The sequence below is a fragment of the Aythya ferina genome, assembly GCF_964211825.1.
Source record: "Aythya ferina genome assembly, chromosome: 3".
Classification (NCBI taxonomy): Eukaryota; Metazoa; Chordata; class Aves; order Anseriformes; family Anatidae; genus Aythya; species Aythya ferina.
The window spans coordinates 63,820,387-63,842,556 of record NC_140298.1 but is presented as its reverse complement, the minus strand read 5'-3'; the positions used below and the strand labels follow the sequence as shown (position 1 = coordinate 63,842,556).

Below are 22,170 nucleotides of genomic sequence, written 5' to 3'. Positions count from 1 at the left end.
TCTCTCTGACTCACAGTACTGCATCTCAATAGCTGCCACCAACAGCTACCACCAGAAATCTTGGCTAATTAGTAATCAGTCATGTCACTTAATGTCATCTCATCCAGCCTGACTATTGAACCTGAGTACAACAAGAAAAAGGAAATTTGAAACTCTTAGCAATTTTGTTTAGTCCACCTATTTTCAGCAGCATTATGTTCCTACAGTTCAAGATTATTATGCTTATTATTATGCTACACTAATAGGTATAACTGAATTTGATGGTTTTAGTAGTTATTCATTTAGGAATATATGGTAGCACTAAGAAGCAAGACCTTTAACTACCAAAAAAATAATCCTAACAAATTCTAAAAGATAAGATTTCTTAGCAGTTCAATGGCATTAAGTTAGGAAAGAACTTTGTTAATAAAATTCCAGAGCACACATCCCTTCTTAGCAGTAACCGGTTCAACATAGAAAGTACCCATCATGGCTGAATCATAGAATCATTAAGGTTCATTAAGACGTTCAAGATTATCACCAATATCACCCACTGAAACATGTCCCTAAGCACCGTGTCCAACCTTTCCTTAAACATCCCCAGGGACAGTGCCTCCACCACCTCCCTGGGCAACCTGTTCCAATGCCTAACCACTCTCTCTGAGAAAAAATTTCTCAAAATTTCCAACTTAAACAACCCCTGCTGCAAATTGAGGTCATCCCCTTTGGTCCTATCAACAGTTATCAGTGAGAAGAGGCCAAAGCCCAGCTTTGCCCTACTTCTTTTTAAGTAGTTGTAGAGAGCAATAAGGTCTCCCCTGAGCCTCCTCTTATGCAGATTAAACAACCCCAGTTCCCTCAGCTGCTCCTCATAAGACCTGTGTTGCAGATCCTTCACCAGCTTCAACCTTTGTAGCCCTTCTCTGGACATGCTCCATGGCCTCGTCCTTGTAGCGACGGGCCCAAAGCAGAACACAGTACTCGAGGTGCGGCCTCACCAGGGCCAAGTACAGGGGAACAATCACTTCCTTTGTCCTGCTGGCTACATTATTCCTGATAAAAAACAGGATTTTGTTGGCCTTCTTTTGCCACCTAGGCAAACTGACAGTTCATGTTCAGGCAAGCATTGACCAACACCCCCAGATCATTTTCCTTTGCACAGCTTTCCAGACCCTCTCCCCCAGGCTTGTAGCACTGCATAGGATTGTTGTGGCCAAAGTGCAGGACCCAGCACTTAGTCATGTACAACTTCATCCCAAGGGCCTCTGCCCATCTACCCACGCTGTCCAGGTCCCTCTGCAGGGCCTTACTATTCTCCGGCAGACCAACACTTCCCCCCAGCTTGGTGTCATCTGCAAACTTATGGAGGGTGCACCCAATTCCCTCATCCAAATCATCCATGAAGATATTAAAGAGGATGGACCCCAACACCAACCCCTGGGGAACACCACTCATGACCCATCGCCAGCTGGATTTCATTCCATTCACCTCTACTCTCTTAGCAATTTTTTAACCCAGCAGAGTGTACCTGTACAAACCATGGGCTGCCAGCTTCTCCTGGAGAATTCTGTGGGAGACCATGTCAAATGAAACCAAGAGCATGTCAATGCAGGGGCCAATGCAAGACCACTTAAGTCCACCTATAAGAACAAGAATATACCATCAAAGGTACAGGGATCATTCACATGACTAAAACTATACAGAAGGGTAGGTTCTTTTCTGTATGGGCAATGGGCATTTCAGATCAGCCTGTCATGGCAGTAGAAATATTCACCAGTCTTTTTTTAAGAGACAACATATAAATAAAAATGACTATCTTGCCTTTTGACTACTAGACTTATGATAGCTTCAAATGTGAAAATCCTGCACGTTCAGTCATTACTTTTACTCCTAAACTAAATAGTTGTTTGAAATGGCAATCATGAAGTGCTAATCTCTGCTACCAATAAACAAAGGTAAATCATAGCAGAAAACTTGTTCATGTGCAATAATCTCTAGAGGATTAGGTTTTTCAAGGGATCAGATTTCCTAAAACTCCTCTTTCCTGATAACAGCCTCTGCTGTGAGGTGACACACCAATAGGCATACCTTATTGAGAGCTGCTGATAAGCAGAGGCCATTTGGGGGTTCTGAGTGCAATATAAATAGATGCAAAACAGTAGGGGGACTGGTGCTCATCACAAACCTCAAAAGGATTAGCAGTTCAAGCTCTGATTTCCTTGCTGTTGTTAGCTGTGATTTATTATCAGACAGTGACTGAGAGTCTCTCTTATCTGTGATAATTTAATGGCTTAATGGCAGTCCCTTTATCTGGGGGTCATAATTAAGCTTGTTTGATCAGGTTCCTAACAAGTACCTCGCCTGTATTTTTAGCTATGCCTATTTTTTCCTTGGTGTAGAAGCATTTTTCTAATTAGTATTAACAGTGTTATTGTTAACAATTACTGGTAATGATAACAATCTTGTTTAAGGTTTCTATTTATCTGGAGGAAAAATGAAAGCCAATAATAATAATAATAATAATAATAATAATAAATAAAAATAAAGTTTCAATGTTTTTTGAGTTTAAATACATTTACAGGAAATTTTAAGCTGTAGTGTCTCAGCAACCCTTTGGCAACTCAGATTCCAATCTAACTCAAATATAAAACTGAAAATGAAAAACCACTGCATAAAATCACTTTTAATAGACTCATTTTCTCTGGTACAAAATTAACACCAATTTGAAAGTAAGCATGACTGCTATTTTACAGAGCACTTAGTGTCCCTCTTTATCATCTTACTAATGAGCTGTTTCTTCCACTGTCATGAAAATTTCCTTAACAAGAGATGAACTTTAAGATCTTATTATGGCTGTATAAGAACACGGGTGTCATCAAAGTTAATATACTGTCATTTTTTTTTTTTTTTTTTTTTCTGTTAACATAACTGGAAAAAGAAGTAAATTATATTTGTTAAATGTACAGAATATTATAATTTTGAAAGGAAAATTTTCCAATTCCTTTTACTCAAATAAACAACTGGATGAAGCGAGTTAAATCTTTTTTTTTCTTTTTTCTTTTTTTTTTCTTTTTTTTTTTTTTTTTCGTTGTTTTTGTTTCCTTTTAAGAGGAAAACAAACTAGAAAAGAAAACATGTTCAGATTGACCACGTTAATTTCTTAATTATTCTTGTAAGTTTCTGGGATTCTTAGGAGGCCACAAAGAGGTGTATAGAATAGTTGCTGAGATTTAGAGAAACAGAATTACTGGCTATAGAAAACTCTTCAGAAAAACATGATCAAACACATATTCAGACACAGGAGGCATTGGTGTAGTATGTGTTTATACATGTATATGTGTTCAAAACTATGTCTATATGTATTTATGCATATGTGCCTATCCATGTGCATTTAAGCATTATATATTATATGTATAAGTTTGCTTTTAGTCATTGACACAACTTTATGCAATCACAGACTTATTGAAGTTTGTCTTTAGTTTAGGTCTTCTGGTTTTAAGAAAAAAAATGGTGGTACAGAGAATCTATATGTCTAGTCTAAATTAATTATTTAGACAGTATAAATAATGTAGAAGGACGAGGGCCATTAGAAGGTAATTCATTCCACCTACCTATTTTAAAACCATTTAAAACTATTCTTATGGCTATGGAGAAACACCAGGTGACATGGTTAAGTTGGCTAAAACTTAGATGAGATTAATTCCACACACAAATGCAAGAAATTGTGAATTATAGAATGAGCAATAACTTCTTATTAAGTTACTTCCTTGTTCTTGGAAATTGGAAGGGCTGTCACAAAAGATATTTATATATGTGTATAAATATATATGTGTATATATATGCATATTTTTCCTGACATTTGTAGAGCAAAACTCACCTGAGACCCTTGAAACCAGTCATGCCTTCTGGATATTATCAAATAACCTCAATAAGTGGATGATTAAATAGACAAAGACTTGCAGACAGCAGCAAAGAAGAAAAAAAAAAAAAATCTGTTAATTCTCTCATTCAAGTACTGTTACTGGCTTTTTCTGAATTCTACATTTAGGTCAGAAATGGCTTATGTTGAGCTGTTTGGGTCTGGCAAGTAGGAATTTGATTTTGAGCTCGTTTCATAGCCAAAAGTATGCCAGATAAATCATAAATACTGGAATCATTACAGAATGAGCTTTGTTCCACACAAAAACTTTCATCCAGATCCTGATGAGATCTGGATCTGGATTTCATGGGAATACTTTCATTGACCTTGGTGGGATCAGAGTTAAGCTACCAGCGGCAGCATGCAGTTGCCTGGGAAGCTGAAATTTTACTCAGATATGAAATAAGCAAAATGTGTGAAAGATAGAAATGACAAGGTGTAAGGGAACTTGCAATGTAACACACTGAAATCCTTGTCTAATATCTGCAGCCAAGGCCATTGACACTTGGGTGTTGAGCTGACTCTGGGAGGCCTTGATGAGATAAGCTCATACAATCACCGAGACGTCTGCTTTGCACATTTTACTTCACAGATAATTTTCCAAAACTAACATAACAGAAACATTTCTCAATGTACATTATTTTTGTTCTCATCAGTGTGACAAGTTTAGTAGATTTTTTCTACCACTAAAACAAATTTTTAGGGGTACCTAAAATAGGAATCTTTGTCCTGCACACAGTGAGAACAGAGACAGCATAATGTGGTCACCACTGTGCTATGCTGTTAGTCGTTCACCAGCTGGTGCCAGATATAATACAGCCAAATAAATCTTCAGGAAAAAAAAAATAAATAAAAGTCATGAAGCTTGTGAAATGCTGTTTCTACTTTAGTTTTAAGTTTATGAGAGTTTTCAATGTAATAGTTGCTTTCAGTATATATACATATATTAAGAAGAAAAAAAAAAACTAACAAAATCAATAAATATTCTAAATATATCTCATTGTTTTAATTTTGTCCATTACTTGATGATCAAATGCTGTTTCTAAAAAGAAATTATAGATATTACAACTGCTCACATATCTGAAAACTGAAATAAATTTTCAGATTAAATACTGCACCTTAGTCTTTTCTGTCACTGTTCAGGACTGAATTAAATTAGCTGTTTTGATTTTGTGTAGTTTCGTTTGAAAGCTGTCATTGTCTTTCAGTCCCACTTTCAACATTTAACTTTAATAACATGACTTTATTGGTTGTATACATATATAAATATAAATGCTTGTATACACATACACAGGTACATAAAATCATAAATTTTCACTTGTCCTTATACGTGTAAACAAATTTCAAAGTTCTATGTTCACCCACAAGTAGGTATTATTACTGGAAAAGAGTCCTAATTGTTATTTGAATACTTCCATCAGAAGAATAAATTTTGTTCTCACTAATATATAAATGTTCTTATCACTAGTGTGGATCTACTTATGAATCTATAACAATCTCCATGTTTTTAAGACATTTTTTATTTCATTATGAAAATTTTGCATATTGTTTTCTCATCCTGAATTCTACTTTCAGATCTTCCACAGAAATACTATTTTATTATAGAGAAACCCTCTAATCTTCAGTTTACATTTTAATCAATGTTTACAAAGCATTTTCAGACTTTGTAATGAAAAACAAGACAGAAGAAGTGATAAATATTCTTAGAGGGACTTTTTTTTTTTTTTTTTTTTTTTAGCCAGTTTTTGCACCAAGACTATATATTATTGCTAAAATTAGGATTATATATCAACTCACACACTTCAGAATCAGAATTTTTCAAAATAATATAGCACAATGCATTTTCATATTCAAATCACCATTTGCACAAAAAGGTAAGATATTGTGGGCATGATACAGTTCTTGAAAATGAATCTTTTTCATGAATGAAATATTTTCTGCAGTTTCATGATGCTTTTATTAAATTGTGAAACTTGAAAAACTTACAAGTACATTCACTGTGCATTGGGAGCTTTCTGTACAAGTGCAGAATCCTACTAGTAAATGGCTCAAAATGTTCATCAGAGATATCTATTGAAAAATCAGTTTTGGAGCAGGCAATGTAATAAGAGCGAGTCTGATGATAATACAAACCTGCATGCTATGGTTTGTATATACATGAATACATATTTATATATATAAAAGCAACATACAGCACTCTAGTTATGCAAAACAGGTTTTATTTTTTCTTTAAAAATATAACAGCCTTACAATATTCAAATGTATTTACATCTATTTATGAAGAATTCATTGAAATCATTCAATTTCACAATCAATTTCATAGTGAAGTAGCAATGCAGATGCAAACTTTCTTTTGGATTTGGTGGTCATCAGAAAAATAGGGAAGACAGTGACGTATTTGCAGGTTTGATCTTATTATTCCAGAGGGAGAGAAGTTGACTCTATTTTGAGTCTACTTTATATTCTGGAATAATACTTCTCCCATGATGACCTAGTTGACAACTGCCACTGATGCTGAGGACTGATATCTAATACTTAAGAAAATAAGAACTTAAAAATGGACTAATCAATGAGACAGAGCTACATCTCATTATATTCTTATAAATGGCCCAGAAAATCTATTTTCTTGGGAAAATAAAAAATAATATTAATAAAAAAGTAGCATTATAATAGTGATCAGACTCATCAGACTCAATGGTTCTAACAATGGGTGGGGGTGGGAGGTGTCAACAAGGACACATTACCTTGTGTAATGGTCAGAAATGTTTCTTAGACTTCAAGTAATAACTTGCTATTAAGGAATACCATAGAAAAGATAATACTGTCTACAACTGTATTGTTAGTTCTTTAAAATTTCTATTGTGTTGATGAGGGGAGCAATCTCTTTCACAGGGATTGATGGCAACAACAAGTTAGAGAGGATTATTAATTGCTAGTTACTATTCATGGGTTTTTCTGTTTAAATGGGCGGAAATATGAGATTGGGAAGTGAAATCTCACACAGCTGTGCAGAGCAGTATCACTGAAAATACATAATTTAGAGCACTTCTAACTTCAAGATTCTGCACGTTGTTTTAAATGGCTCATTTGACAAAATGACATGGGGAAGAACAAAATTATTAATTACTCCTAAATGAGAATCAGAGAGACACACTGCTTCCATTTCCATAAAGATGGGCAGTGATAAAGCTGTGAAAAAAATTAAGAATATAAATGAAGAATTCAAATTGTAAGTATACACTAAGAAATAAGTCACTAAGAAGTAAGTCATTATAGTTAAGTTGGTAGGAATCATCTACTCCATGTAGCTCATAAACCCATGTTGACCTTTAAGTCCCTGAGTAAGGTATCCATGGTCAGAAACACTTATTCACATGCTTACAAATCCAAACCCACCACTGTCAGAGAGTATCTCTCATATGATTTCTGTGACAAGTGAAATATTTTTCATGTCTTCACCACTGCAATTTCAATAGGTGGGAAACTGTTTTCATATTGCAAATCTTGACATTTTGCTCAGAAAATGTCCTGCCAGGGACAATGTGTGAAGCATTATAACTTACATTTTGAAAAAAGACAGATCATCAGGGAGAAGTGATGAAACTTTTCTCTCATCAAGATTCTCCCCAAACACAAGAAAACAGATACACTGCTCTGAAAACTGTGGTTGTAAGCTAAAAGCAAGGGTCAAAAAAACAATGCATGGAGTAGTTAAGCCTTTATCAAACCTTGGTACAAGGTATCAGAAACACTGGCATAAAAAATAAAAAATCTTCATGTTATTAAAAGGAGATAAAGATCAATCTTTACTGAAAAGCTTCACTGTGTGTTACTGGGGGAAAAATAGTTATTAGCTATTTAGTTATTGTCTCTTTTCTTATTGGTGTCATCAGTGGGTTTACCATTTTCACATTTGACAGACATCTCTAGCTTAATACTATTATTTAATTTGTAATAAGTTTCAGAATGCTGGCTAGACTGTTCTTCAACTCTGCAGAATAATACTTGTTTCCTACAGGCAGATAAGTCACTTTTAGTGACATAGCATGTTCATCTGGGTCACTGTTTACACTGTTTCCTGTCCAAAAATAACTGATAAGGAACATTTAGTGGGTGATATTGGTGGTAGGGGGATGGTTGAACCAGATGATCTTGGAGGTCTTTTCCAATATTAATGATTCTATGATTATACCTGTACACTGTTTCACTTGCACTGACTGGAGGTAACTTTATCTGCTTATACTTACACTTGTCTGTATAGAGACTGTAGTATCATATACAAGAGAATATACCTTCAGGACAGTTTTTTAAAGTAAATATTGTTGCATACATTCTTGTCAAAATGTATACTCTTACATTGCTTCTTCTTTTCTATGCTTGGATTAGCAGTATTTGATAGTACAACAGAAAATAGAGCAAATGCTATTTGTACTAAAAATACTCTATAATCTGGAGAGCTGCTACATAAACTAAATGTAAACCTGCTTTTGGTCTCCTGAGGGCTGTTTGGTACAAGCTGTCTTCCAAGTTTTGTTGCAATCAATTAGAGATTACCTATTTAATTTGACTGGAATACTGACATCTCCTTTTCAGAAAGATCAGAGAAGCCAATTAAGGATGACATGGAATCTTCTGTGGAGGAACAGTTCTGCCTGTTCTATGAACAGGCAAAAATGATGTCGGAACCTGTGAAAAAATGTCAAGAAAGAATAATTTTGCCATACATTGTCTTTTCATTCCTCTATGCCATTTTCAGGCAGATATCATTCTTGGATTGCATGTTTAGACATAAGTGTAGCAAGTGCAGCTTTGCAAATGCATGACACCTGCTAACTGTTCTCCTTCCCATCTCATACTTCTAATTTACCAACCTCTGTTAAGTGCTCCAGTGGGCTGACACAGCAAAATAAATGCCAAAAAACACTATCTACAAGAGCAATAATAGCTTGACAGTATGAGCCAAGATTATTAAACTATATCCTAAGCAGTATCTCGGCTATTTGGAAATATAAATAAATAATGAGGAAAATATAGGAAATCTGTGTTCAAAAGAGATTAGTATTCAGATTGCTGAAGTTCAGTAAGTCCCAGGAGTTATATGATGTACAAAAGATACTATTTGTATATTAATTTTTCAAGATAACTTCTTAGATCTATCAGCAGAATTGCCTTGGTGAATAATACTGGAATATTTTATCAATAAACCAATCAAAGATCATATTACTATTCATGTCTGCTTTTGAAATTTTGCCCTATCCTATTAAAACAGGTAATTCTTTTTACTACACTTCTACCAATTAAAACTATTTTCATGTATTCATGAAATCACTTCAGACACTTTGATAGTAAACCAAGCCATTGTCAACAAAATAATTACATTTGCACTGAGTGAACAACAAAATCCCTTAAGTAGGAGCAGTCTTAACAGCCATTTCGGTCATTCAAAAGTTGAGAATATTCACATTTTTTCTTTCCCCTTTTCTCTGGTAGCTAGGACACCCTTAAGAATATGGAGGTAAGTGATTGCTTGGATTTCCAAAGATTCAGAGATGCTCTTATTAATGTGCTCTTTTTCTATAGGATATCTGAAGAAGCTTATTCTTCCTTCCTGAAAGGGTAAGGATTTCAAATTATCTAGAATGTGTTACAAGGTCAGAGACATTATACAAGTTATTCTTATGACATAACTGCTGTAGTAACATTTTTGAATGACAGCGGTGCCATATATTGCTTTTTCAATTACTGATCTTATGAAATTACTGGGGATATCAATGATGTTTATATTGTTAAAGAGTTAAGTAGGTGACATGTAGGTGACATGTAGCACCTACAAGGTTGGAGTCCTGAGCTGGTGTGGTAAAAAGTAGGATGGCAAACATATAGATCTCAATACCTCAATACTGGAGATAAGAATTGTAAAATGGGTTCTCAGAAACTGGAACAGAGGAATTTCAGTCACTAAACTGAACTGGACTTCTAAATTTTACTCGAAATCTTCATTTGCCTAACATTGGTAATAAGTGTTAAGATATAGCAACCTTAAAACAAACAAACGAAAACGAAAACGAAAACGAAAATGAAAATGAAAATGAAAAAGAAAAAGAAAAAGAGGAAGAAGAAAAAGAAAAAAAAAAAGAAAAAAAAAAAATGAAAAAAAAAAAAAAAGAAAAAGAATGAGGCCATATGGCTACAGTGAAATACCAGTATGGGTGTAGGTGCTAACTCTGAAGTGTTCATTTCAACACTCAGGCCTGAAGAGGGTGGTAAGTGATTCTGCCCATAAGACTGACTTTCCTAATTCATTTGTCTTACTTCCTCAAAAGATTACAAATTCTCACTGCAGTTAATTTTGTTCTGCTGGGAAGTAGAAGGAAAAGGGGATGAATTAAAGTGTGTGTGTTAGGTGGGAGCACATAGGCAAGATTGATTTTGGAGCCTGTAATGGCAGGTTTATTGATTGTGACTCATGAAGTATGAAGTATAGATTTCTGTGATGTTACAAAGCCAGCTACACAATGTCACACACTATCCAAATACTGGTCAATTAGTTTCTTGCTTTATATCTTTTGGATGTTTACGATACATTGTAGACATGATTTAACAGCTGGATCAGCAACCCAGCTTTTCTTTTTTAGTAGCAAACAATATTCTGTACTCTACAAAAACAGGCACAAAAGATTTATGCAATTCTCCTAAAGACAAGACTTTAATATCAAAATTACAAAGAGAGATGGCAGTTCCATTTACATATTTTAAAATATTTTTAGTTAAATGCAAATCATTTGCTGTGAATGTATAATTTGCATTGCACCTGTATTGAATAAAATTATTATTTTACAGTAAGTAAGAAAACATTTGTACAGTTAATTCCCTGTATACCAGTGAATTGTCTGGAAGATCAAATTTCAGGAACTAGGCATCTATCAGTATGCCAGCTAAAATGCCATGCCATACCAAGATTATTAAGAAATAAGTTTAAACAAAAGTCAAAAAGTCCTTACACAGGAAGAAATATATTGTAGGCAGCAATCAGATTTAAATATTCTTTGTTCCATTCCAAAGGATTTGGGATTTTCATTCACCTCCAAATTACAGGAACAATCATGGAAACTTTCCTGATAGATCAGGCTGGCTGTCTCCACAAGGACTTAGAATATACTAAAGCCTTATATATACAGAGTTCTTTCTTGCAAAAGTATTTCAGGGACATGAAACATGCTAGATAGCACACAGTATAATTACATTCAAACCATTACTTGACATACAATTTGTAAGAAATTTATCTTTTTTTTTTTTTTTTTTAACAAGTATATTCCAGAAGTATTCAATTTAGTTGTTTGAACTCCATAGCTCTCCATGTGAAAACAAAAACATTAAAATTGTTTTCAAACAGATTTTTGTGAAGGTTCATACCCATATCACTGATTTCCTTGCCCAGTGCAATCTCCCTTTTTAGGATAAAGCTAATAAGAACTACTTTTCATCAAAGATTTCTCACAATTATAAAATAAAGAAATTCTAAGATTTTGGGGAGAATCATGTGGACATATTGACTAATTTGGATCAACAGATATTTCATTTTCTTAATCCAAATAAAGCAGAGTAGGTGGAACACACAAGGAGATCCAGAATCTTCAAAAATATATTTTTCAAATGAATCCAGATACCTTTCCAATTTTCAATTTGTCTCAAGAAAATGTGGAATAAAATTTAGGAACTCCTGTCTCTGCGTCTGATGCTTGTTTCATTAGATTTCACTGTTCCTATATAGCAGTATCTGCTTCTGCAGGCATGCTTTTTTAATTGTTCCAAACACCACTAAGGAGATTCTGAATAATTCTCATACATTCAGTTCTTTAGTTAATAGATTTGGGGGTCCCTTTTGCTTTTCTTTACCATTTATGAATGAAAATGCATGGGAAAAAATAAAGGAGATATTGTCTTGCAACTTTTATGCAGAAGCAACACAAGGGCAACACTTGCACATGTTCCATAGAATAAAATTTGCTCAAACCAGCTGTTGAATTTGTCTCTAGCTGTTAGTTGTCAAAACATAGATTAATGGAGAGAAGGGTGGGGGGAGTAAGTGGAGGTGGGGGTGGGATGGCGACAGAGACGGGGGACAGGGGGCAGTCATCTAGGGAACCTGACTCTGATTTGCTATTTCACTCAGAAATCTCTATGACAATCACTCTTCATTAGAACCTGGAAATTACAGGAAAAAACAAAGCTGAAGAAAGGTCTGGATAAAATTCTCTTTTCCAACTGTTTTTTATACATCTTTCCCAGGCCTGGTTCTCAAGTAGTGATATATGATGAGAGTATGATGAAGCTGAAGAAAATACCATTACATTCCTCCCTCTGTCCCTTCCTTCCTTCCTTCCTTCCTTCCTTCCTTCCTTCCTTCCTTCCTTCCTTCCTTCCTTCCTTCCTTCCTTCCTTCCTTCCTTCCTTCCTTCCTTCCTTCCTTCCTTCCTTCCTTCCTTCCTTCCTTCCTTCCTTCCTTCCTTCCTTCTTTTTTTTCTTCTTTTTTCTTTCATTTTTTTTTTCTTTTTTTTTTCTTTTTTCTTTTTTTCTTTTCTGAATAAGTTAAATAAATATCATGGACCGGACCCACAACTTGGGTAAATCAGCTTCACTTCACTGGTTTCAGTTCAGCTGAGAATCTGGCCCAGTGATTTTTAAGTTAAACAGCATAATCTGATTTACATGAAAAGTTACATGCAAGAATGAACTGGGAAACATGACTTGGAATCCTTATATTCAGATTTTAATTACTTTTCCGAAATTCTAAAAGGCAGAGATTATTACATTTAAAGAACAATGTTTGATCCCCTTTGGTTAATTTAAATTGCATTTAAAAGTTCCTGTGGGAGGACTTTGGATCAAAATGTCTGACACCACAACTCTGTTTCAACAACTGCAGTAAAATTACTGAAGACATGTAAGATAGGATAAACAAATCCTGTTTAAAAAAAAAAAAAAAATCAAAATACTTCTCAACATCAAGCTACACATATATATTTATTAATTTTCATCACACAATTCTTATGAGGCAAATAAATACTTATCTCCAAATTACAGATGGGAAAACATGGAGAGGTTAAGTGAACCCTCTGCTACAGCACAGGCACTTTCAGATGGAGGTTTGGAACTTGGGAGTTTTGGGCTATTAGCTATTGTGCCCCTCTTCTAATTAACTAGAGTTTTATTGCTGTTTTTGTTTGTTTGTTTGTTTGATTGTTTGTGTTTTTTTTTTTTTTCCTCACTTAGCTAAAAAGAAGAAAATCTATTTTCCTCCATACTTTCATTTTCTCAACATTTTTATATTACTTCTCTGCACATCATTCTTTAGCTGTAAAAAGCTCTACTACTGTAAGCTTTCTCTCCCTCACCAGTACATCTTCCCCATCTTCTACAGCAAGCAAAAGATGATTACTCACAGTCTGTTTTCAAAAATAGTTTTTACTTCTTTCTTGTTCACACATACACTTAATAACAAATGAAAAACCTTGTATGAAGACTAATAGGATGATTACAGATGTATTGATCTCCTTTAGTTAGTGGCTGACTTGCTGTGACAACTTTTTTTTTTATTTAAGAGTTTATATACTGGTCATCTTAGGAGGCCATTGTGTATTTTGAAGTATGTGAAAATATAATCTTAAAGTATGTGTAAATATAATCTTAAGTATAGTGTCTTATCTCCAATCTCTTCCTTCTTTTGCACTTTATGTCTGTTTTAGCCTATTTAACTTTCAGTGTTCTTTTACGCAGCAAGTTTTATGTCCAGGTGATATTTTGTCAAATGTTGGATGACAGCCAGGAGAGTCCTTTATAATAAAAGAGATGAGTGCATTTTACTGGACTTACCCATTCTGGCAGTAACATCCTCCTAAATAGTTGTAGATATATAGCCTTATAATTAGCCAAATATTGCCATCATGTTCAGGCATGTCTTGAGAAAAAAAAAAAAAAAATCGTTTAGAAGCTAGGTTTCTATAAAACATTGTCTGAAGAGATAAAGCATAAAGGCATGTTGGAAACAGTCCCAAGAGGCAAGCCAAAGGTCAGAAGAAGATGAAATAACAGTGGACAAAAAGTAGAAAACAAAACCTCTGGAAATATTTTTAATACCTATAAGAATGTTTCAAGAATATGATAAAATTTTAGTGAGCAATTTCGTTCTTACTGAAGGTTACTACAGCTGATATTTTCCCACAAAGGATTCTCTCCCCTCCCCCAACAAAACAAAACAAAATAAAATAAATAAAATACTGAGCAGATACTGAGGCATGGCTGGTGCCCAGGAACCTCTTGTGTGATTCTTTGACTTCATGAGTGTCCTGGTGTTCAACCAGGAAGATATTTACATAGGGATAGCCAAGAACAATATTACCCAACAGATTTGGAGATTACACAAAAAACCTCAGGTGGTCAGCTAAACAGAAAATGCTGTGCGGTACAATTCTGCCAGCAATCAGCAGGAAAAAGCTGCGTAGGAGATTTCTATTAATAACACACTTTTAACATGATTCAACAGCAAAAAGAGAACAATATATACCTGTGTGAGTATCTGTGTACTCTATATCCAGTGCCTTGATGGAGACAATGAAGAAATTCTTTAGGTAGTATTCATTTTCAGACTAAGACACCTAAATGTAGGTGTCTACATTAAGATCTCTGCATCAACTGTAGACCATGAGATCCTACTGCATGTAATGGAAATCTTGTCAATACACTTAGTGAAGCTGAATTATTTAGACAACTTTAGATTAGATTCCTAGGTGTTGCAGAAACACAGGTGTCTGGAAGCACTTTAGTAGCACTGGAAAAACTAGCATCTAACTGGTCAAGGAGGAAGACAATGTGTCACATCTTGTGTCACATCTGCTAGCCTGTACAAATAGTACACATAGTACATTATTCTTTTATAGCTGAGACAGTTACATGCACTAGCAGATCTAACACAGGATCCATAACACATGCTCTCCTGCAGTAGCAGCTGGAGGCTGGGCAGGAGCAAGAGAATGTCTTCTCAAATTGTTCTGAATGCTTTTGTGCTGGCAACTGCTCCATGCCCTTCCAGTCAGCTTTCATTGCACTTGCTTGTTTTGCCAAACAGTGTCATTGCCACCACCAATGTCAGGAGTGAAGTGAAGGGATAGCAATGTCTATGCACATCTTTATTCTCAGGAACTGCTCTATGATTATATTCTTTTGTGTTTTCACCACAATGTCTTCCTAGGCTATGCATTCAGTTTTAGAGTTATGCAGTCCTTTCCAGTCCATTAAAAATATATCAGAAAACCATTCTCCTCCAGGTCTGCCATCCAGTCTCTCTTCTAACTTTCTCATTAATATATTTTTACACATTATTTTAAAGCCTTTTGTCAGGCTTTATGCATATAGAAATAATTAGATAATATTTAACACTTGTAGAGAAATTTACAAACATCAGCTAACTATGATCCTGACACCCCTGTTCAGATATAATTAAAAAGTCTACAGCTTAGGTACAAGAGCTAAACAGTTTTTAAAGAGTTTTTTATTCTAAACACAAGCAGCATCTTCTAGTTAGTGCAAGTAAATATTTAATTTTCAATTGTATGTTTTATTTCTTTATTCCTACTTTAAAGGTGAAGACAGAAGTTTTTAAAACACAGAGATATAAAACTAGTTTCTTTGTTAGTGGGAACACATCATTCAAAATTTATTCAGGGTTAGGGAGGGAAATTTTTGTTGTTGTTGTTGTTTGTGTGTATGTGTGCATTCACAAATTACCAGTCATTAATTTATTTGAAGCTCAGCATGTCTGAAAAATAATTTAGATCTCATTAGAGGCACTGAAAATTTGAAGAATTCAAATTTGAAGACAGTTGTTCGTGTGTTTCTTTTAGTATTTTTTCCCCACACTACAAATCTAGCCAACTGGGATGAAATAAATAAATAAATAAATAAAAACAACAAAACAAAACGACCAACAAAAACAAACAAACAAACAAAAAAAACACCAAACCTAGCTCCAAAGAAACACAGTGTTAAAAAATGTGAGATCTAAAAACCACATTTTCCTTTAGGATCGCATAAGATAAGTCTAATGTTAATATTGGAATTCATTTATATGAAAAAAAAAAAAAAAAAAAGATAATTAAAGTGAAAATTAGGCAATAAGTACTGAGCAAAGATAGAAAAAATACAGTACAATTATCTACTTAGGCTTGGCTGGAAACATTTTTACCTTTTTACTCAGCAAAGGATATCAAAAACACATAAGTGAAAGAAAAAAAAAAACAACACATTAAGAATGAAAACAAATTTTCTATGTAAAATTAGCAGCTGGAGAGTTAGAACTAGGCTTAATATTAGTGAATTGTTTATTGGTTGTAATGCTAGTAGCATTCCCAAAGCATCAACTGTAATCAGAGATATGTTAGCAAAGGTAATTCATTCAATTCATTTTCTTCTCTTTCTCATTAAAAAAAAAGAAATTAAAAAATGAAAAACAAAAACAAAAAAAGAAAGCTTTCTGTGTCACAGTTCTTAAGTCTTACTGATAAACCTGTGACTGAAAATAAATAAATAAAGAAAGATAGAATGAAAGGAAAGGAAAGGAAAGGAAAGGAAAGGAAAGGAAAGGAAAGGAAAGGAAAGGAAAGGAAAGGAAAGGAAAGGAAAGGAAAGGAAAGGAAAGGAAAGGAAAGGAAAGGAAAGGAAAGGAAAGGAAAGGAAAGGAAAGGAAAGGAAAGGAAAGGAAAGGAAAGGAAAGAAAAGAAAAGAAAAGAAAAGAAAAGAAAAGAAAAGAAAAGAAAAGAAAAGAAAAGAAAAGAAAAGAAAAGAAAAGAAAAGAAAAGAAAAGAAAAGAAAAACATAGACTTTTATACTGGTTACTTTTCATTTAAAACACACACACAAAAAGAAACCAAAACATCTATTTCAAGCTCCAGAAATGTTTACGATTATTATTCTATTATAATTTCACCACAGAAGTATTTGGCAAAAAATATGAAAAATGCAAATTCATAACACCAAAATGAGTAGGTAGCATTGTGGGAATGAGTATTCCTCTGTTCTGTGCTCTTTTTATCTCCTTATCACACTCCTAACTTCGTATATGGTCCAGAATTCTTAAGCTCAAAATTAAACTGAACTACAAGGGTAAGTATGCCAACAGAACACATTATCTGAAATCATCTTCCCAACATTCAAGAAGGGAATATAAAGTTAACAGCAGGGAATGGGATTAAGACAAATGGTACAAATAATGAAAGAAGTGCATATACAAGTATCAATCAGCTTTTAACTTCTCCAGTGAGCTATGAAGGCATGCTTGCATTGATGAGAGACTTGCATTGATGATCATTTAAAGTCCAAAGTGCGTAGCTGTGTCATGACTTGCAGTGAAATATGAGATTAGAGTCCTTTTCTCCACAGGCGTTCCTATGATTGACTGTTTCCCAAGCTGGAAAGCAGAAGCTGCATCTAGAACTTGTCTTACTGACAGTCTGTAGTGAAAAAGCTAGCAAAACCAAGAGCAGAATAATTACACATAGGTTGATGGCTGATGCATGGATGAGCCAACACTGGGAAGGACAGAAAAACTAACAGCAGCCTGTGGGGAAATGTAATTCTACAGCCATGTAAAGAGACAAAATAGACATCAAGGACTCAACTATAAAAACTAGAAACATATCTTAGAAACATAGGTTTCTAAGGCCATTTGAGACTATTTGAGGTATGCTCTATGGATAGAGTGTAGCTCAGCTGAGGACTGGCAGATATAACATACAGTTATGAGTGCCCAATGTTCTACTGGAGTTGCACTTGGGAGCAGGTACGTCTCCTATATTACTAATCATTTGTAGTTATGCATTGGAATTAAACTCTAAATCAGGGGTATTTGCATTAGCTACCTATCTTAAAGATTTCATTATGCTTATATGGGGAACCTAGGCTTGCTTGTTGCTTATTTGATCAATAGAAGTTTAGCATGATTCAGAATAGTTCCAGTAGACATTCACAAAATTCCTATGACATTGGTCTGCTGTCTTGTCCTGCTTAGCCAGGCAGGAGATAGGTTTGAATCTCTCAATTGGAGGGCAAGACAAAATAAGTCTTTCAGGATTTTAACAAGGATAAACTTTGACTGATAATTTACTGAGGAATTATTAGAGGCTTAGCAAAAGCACATTTATTCAAAATAATAAAATAAAATAAAATAAAATAAAATAAAATAAAATAAAATAAAATAAAATAAAATAAAATAAAATAAAATAAAATAAAATAAAATAAAATAAAATAAAGGGAGAGATAAATGGAGATAAAGATAGATATATCACCACCTGTGAATCATGTGTCGTTTTGTCCTCTTCAGGCTCTTGAGTGGTGGATGCACACCCAGACGCTCTAGTGTCAGGGTTTTTAAAGGTTAGTCCGTGCTTCTTTGGACTGGTTCAGCAGTCCTATGCAACCCTTTTCCCTGGCATGTGTGTTTCATATCAGGGAATTTTTGATAAATGAGTCTAGGGTAGTTCCAGTGTCAATGATATTTTTTTGCCCCTACCCATTACCCACTTATTTTGGGCACAGGCACAGTCAGCCAGCATAGTTTGCTGACATGGTGAAATGGGGAAGAAGGTTGAGAGAGACACTGCCCTGCCTTCTCAAGGCGCGCTCCCTCAACTTTGCTCCTTTTCAAGACAGATGGTTAAGACATAATGAAAACTTTGTGTAATGAAAGCATTGTGGATGCTCAGAGCTGTACTCCACAACAGTGTTCCCTTACTGACTATGTAGATAGGCTGGATGATCTGACTCACTATGAAGACATACAAGCAAGACACTCACTTTTAAGTGTTTTTGCTTTCTCTCTCTCTCTCTCTCTTTTTTTTTTTTTTTTTTTTTTTTTTTTTTTTTTTTTTTTTAGGGAAAGGGAGGCAAGATGAAGAAACTATGGACCAGTTATTATATACCGATGACTGATTTGCTTGAAACATAGGCTTTGACACCACACCACTAGGCTGACTGTGAAGATCAAGCTTTGTTCCAAAAAGGAAACTTTGTGACCTTCAAGAAAACATATTGCAATACTGGAGTTCACCAAAATCTAGTTCAATAGCTAGGGTGAAACAGGTAGAGGGACAACACCTGACTTCAATATATATATGTAATGCCTTCAAGGATAAAGGTACAGTTGTCTGTTATTTTTCAGATCCATTTCTGCATTCTATATCCAAGAAAGGTTTATCAGATGGAATAATTCACAGCCTTTTAGCTGATCTTACAGGAGATTGCTTTCTTCCATTTGAATGTCTAGTGATTGGTGAACAAGCCTTTGCAGCCCAGCAGAGAATCCTCGAGTAGATTCTGCTGCTATTATGCTGGTATTAAGACTGGGGCATTACAGCATGATATGTTAGGCTTTTTCTCAGATCTTCCTTTCTTTCTGAGGGAAAGATTTTTTATTTTTTATTTTTCTGAGTTGGAATAAGTCTTTTAACTTAGAATACAACCTCACCAAAGGAATCTCTCCATATTTTATTTTTTTTTTTCAGCTTTGAATGTACGCATATTAAGTAGAGTTGCAGTAATTTTCAGTGACTGCATCTGGCATTATGAATTTCTCTTTCTGAGAAAGCAAAGCACTTTTCATCAAAGAAGTTGCATGGCAGTTTATTAAACATTAAATCAGAGGGTTTGTTTCAAATAATTTGACTATTGTCATATTTGTCTTCAATGACTACTTCCAAACAAAGCTAGAGATGGTCAGCAATATCTTTCTGTAAACGTGTGTATAAAGTGACTTGATAATTATCTAAGATAGAAATATTATGTGATTTGAATCAAAAAGGGTAAATGTGTTTAATTAATTAAAGAGTTCAAAATTCAAAATAGAGAATCACTTCAATCAACATTCCAAATAATACAGTGATAGAGACGATAGAGAATGCATGTTTTTGTCTGTTTGCTTGTTTGTTTTTCCAGCTGTTGGCAACAGTTTCATAAGTAAGATATCCAAAAGGCTGTAAAGTGGAAATAGTGTATCTAGGTCCAAATTTATGATCCTGAAAATTGCCATCTAGCTGATATCTAACTGTCAGAATGTCAAAGAATACAGACATGTTAGCACATTAGCACTTAAACATTCCTTAAGTGTCTCTTCATTCCCAGTGTAGGTTATATTTGTGTGCTTGAATAGCTTTATATTTTAAACCTGATCAAAAAATAAAAAATATTTTCTTTCCCTGCTTGAATCCACTGTACGGCTATATTGAGAAATCACTGATACCTCATTCAAGACTGATCAACAGAACTGTATACTTCAGAGAATGCAGAAGTTGCTGTCATTTTCTTTTAAAACCTAGCTGTGAAAGGTGAAAACCTGTGGGGCAACCTTATTACAGTAGCCTTCTGCAGAGTAGCCAGGACATACATCTGAACATCATAGAATCATAGAATGGCTCAGGTTGGAAGAGACCTTAAAGGTCAACTAGTTCCAACACCCTGGCCATGGGCAGGGATGCCACCTGCTAGATAATGTTGTCAAGGGCCCTGTCCAACCTGACCTTGAACAATTCCAGGGATGGGGCATTCACAGCTTCCTGGGGCAACCTGTTCCAATGCCTCACTACCCTCTGAGTGAAGAATTTCCCCCTAACTTAAATCTCCCCTTATCTAACTTAAATCTCCCCTCTTTTAGTTTAAAAACATTCTCCCTTACACTATCACTATTTATTTAAAAAGTTGTTCTCCATCTTTTTTATAAGCCCTTTAAGTACTTTAACCCTTTAAGTACTGAAAAGCTGCAATGAGGTCACTCTGGAACCTTTTCTTCATTAGGCTGAACAGCTCCATTTTTCTCAGCCTTTCTTCATATGAGGGATGTTCTAGCCCTCTGATGATCTTCATGGCCCTCCTCTGGACCCATTATATCAGACCAACATCCTTTTTGTGCTGAGGTCCCTAGACCTGGACATGACTGGCAAAATGTTAGAGAGTCCACCTAGGCAAGATACAAACTGAAAGCAGGTACTTTAGCTTCTATTTAGGAAATCGTTAGCTTCTTATATTACATAGCCATTCTTTAAAGTATATAATGCTTCTTTGTAAATGTATTGGATTCCAGGTATCCCTAACCTGAAGCCTTAAGGATTAGACTGCAGACCACAATCTTTATCTCGCTCTCTGAATCATTAATTCTTACAGTCTATACACTGGAGTATCTCAGGTCCAACAGGGGAATGCAGACAAGGTTGTTCCTCCCTCACTTTGAGGCATAAGTCACTCTCCTGGTTGTCGGCATTGTAGATCTGATGTCTCTAGTGGTACCAAAGCTCTAGAATCCACATCCATATCTTTCCACATAAGAATATGAATTATCAGAACTAATTGCAATGAGATTCTTCATCTGTCTGTAGCTTTTAATTAAAACTCTAGACTGTCTGAGTTTATTGTCTTCCTAAGATTATATCTTACAGATTGGGAATTTTAAATGAGTAGCTTCTTCTCAGCCCATCTGTGAATCACAAAGGAGGTTAGGTGGGAACCAGGTGCCACTTTCAAACATATGTTAGAATGTAGGTTTAAGCATATAATGAACTATATCTTCCAAACGAAGGTGTACAGATGTAACAGACCAGACCAGTCTTAAACATAAATGCCTAAAATTCTATCTGAATATCAGGTTAGATGGAATTAGGTAGTCTAATTATCAACATGTATGATACATACATACATTTTTTAATGTTTTTATCGCACTACATAATATTTTTTAGACACCTTTAAATGTCTTTATTATTATTATTATTTTATTTTGCTTCAGACAGCAATGAAAAATAATATATAATTAGGGAAATACTTCCTTTCTGTTCTGTTCCTAAAGCAATTAAATACTTCTCTAATCAGATGAACAATTAATGAAAGAAGATAAATTTATACTGAGATAGCAGTGAAAATCTGCAGTCTTCCTCATATTTAAAAATGTAAACCTCTACAAACCTGTAAAACGCTTTCATCCTACATAAGAAAAAATGGAAAGAATAATGAAGAAAAATCTGGTTTAACCTGTCAATAACTACACACACTGCACCCATGAGTATGTGGTGATGAAGTTCAGAAGCAGTATCATCTTGGCCCTGATCCAGCCCCATTCTTAGAAGAATATCTGAATATCTGCATCTAAAAGATTGCTATCTTCATTAGAGGTTACAAAATTTATTCTTGTATTTCATTGGCAATACCTTAACTGTAGAATACATGGATGGCATGCAAAG

At 34.7% G+C, this 22,170-nt stretch overlaps 1 protein-coding gene across 1 annotated transcript in view; it reads left to right on the top strand.

Annotated features, from left to right (window-relative positions):
* Positions 1 to 19,337, top strand: part of EPHA7 (EPH receptor A7) — a 188,873-nt gene extending 169,536 nt beyond the window's left edge. The window contains exon 16 of the mRNA XM_084513165.1: positions 18,825 to 19,337. Coding sequence (XP_084369291.1) covers positions 18,825 to 18,843 — 19 coding nt within the window. The 3' untranslated portion in view covers positions 18,844 to 19,337. The remainder of the gene's footprint in view (positions 1 to 18,824) is intronic.
* The last annotated feature ends 2,833 nt before the right edge of the window (positions 19,338 to 22,170 follow it).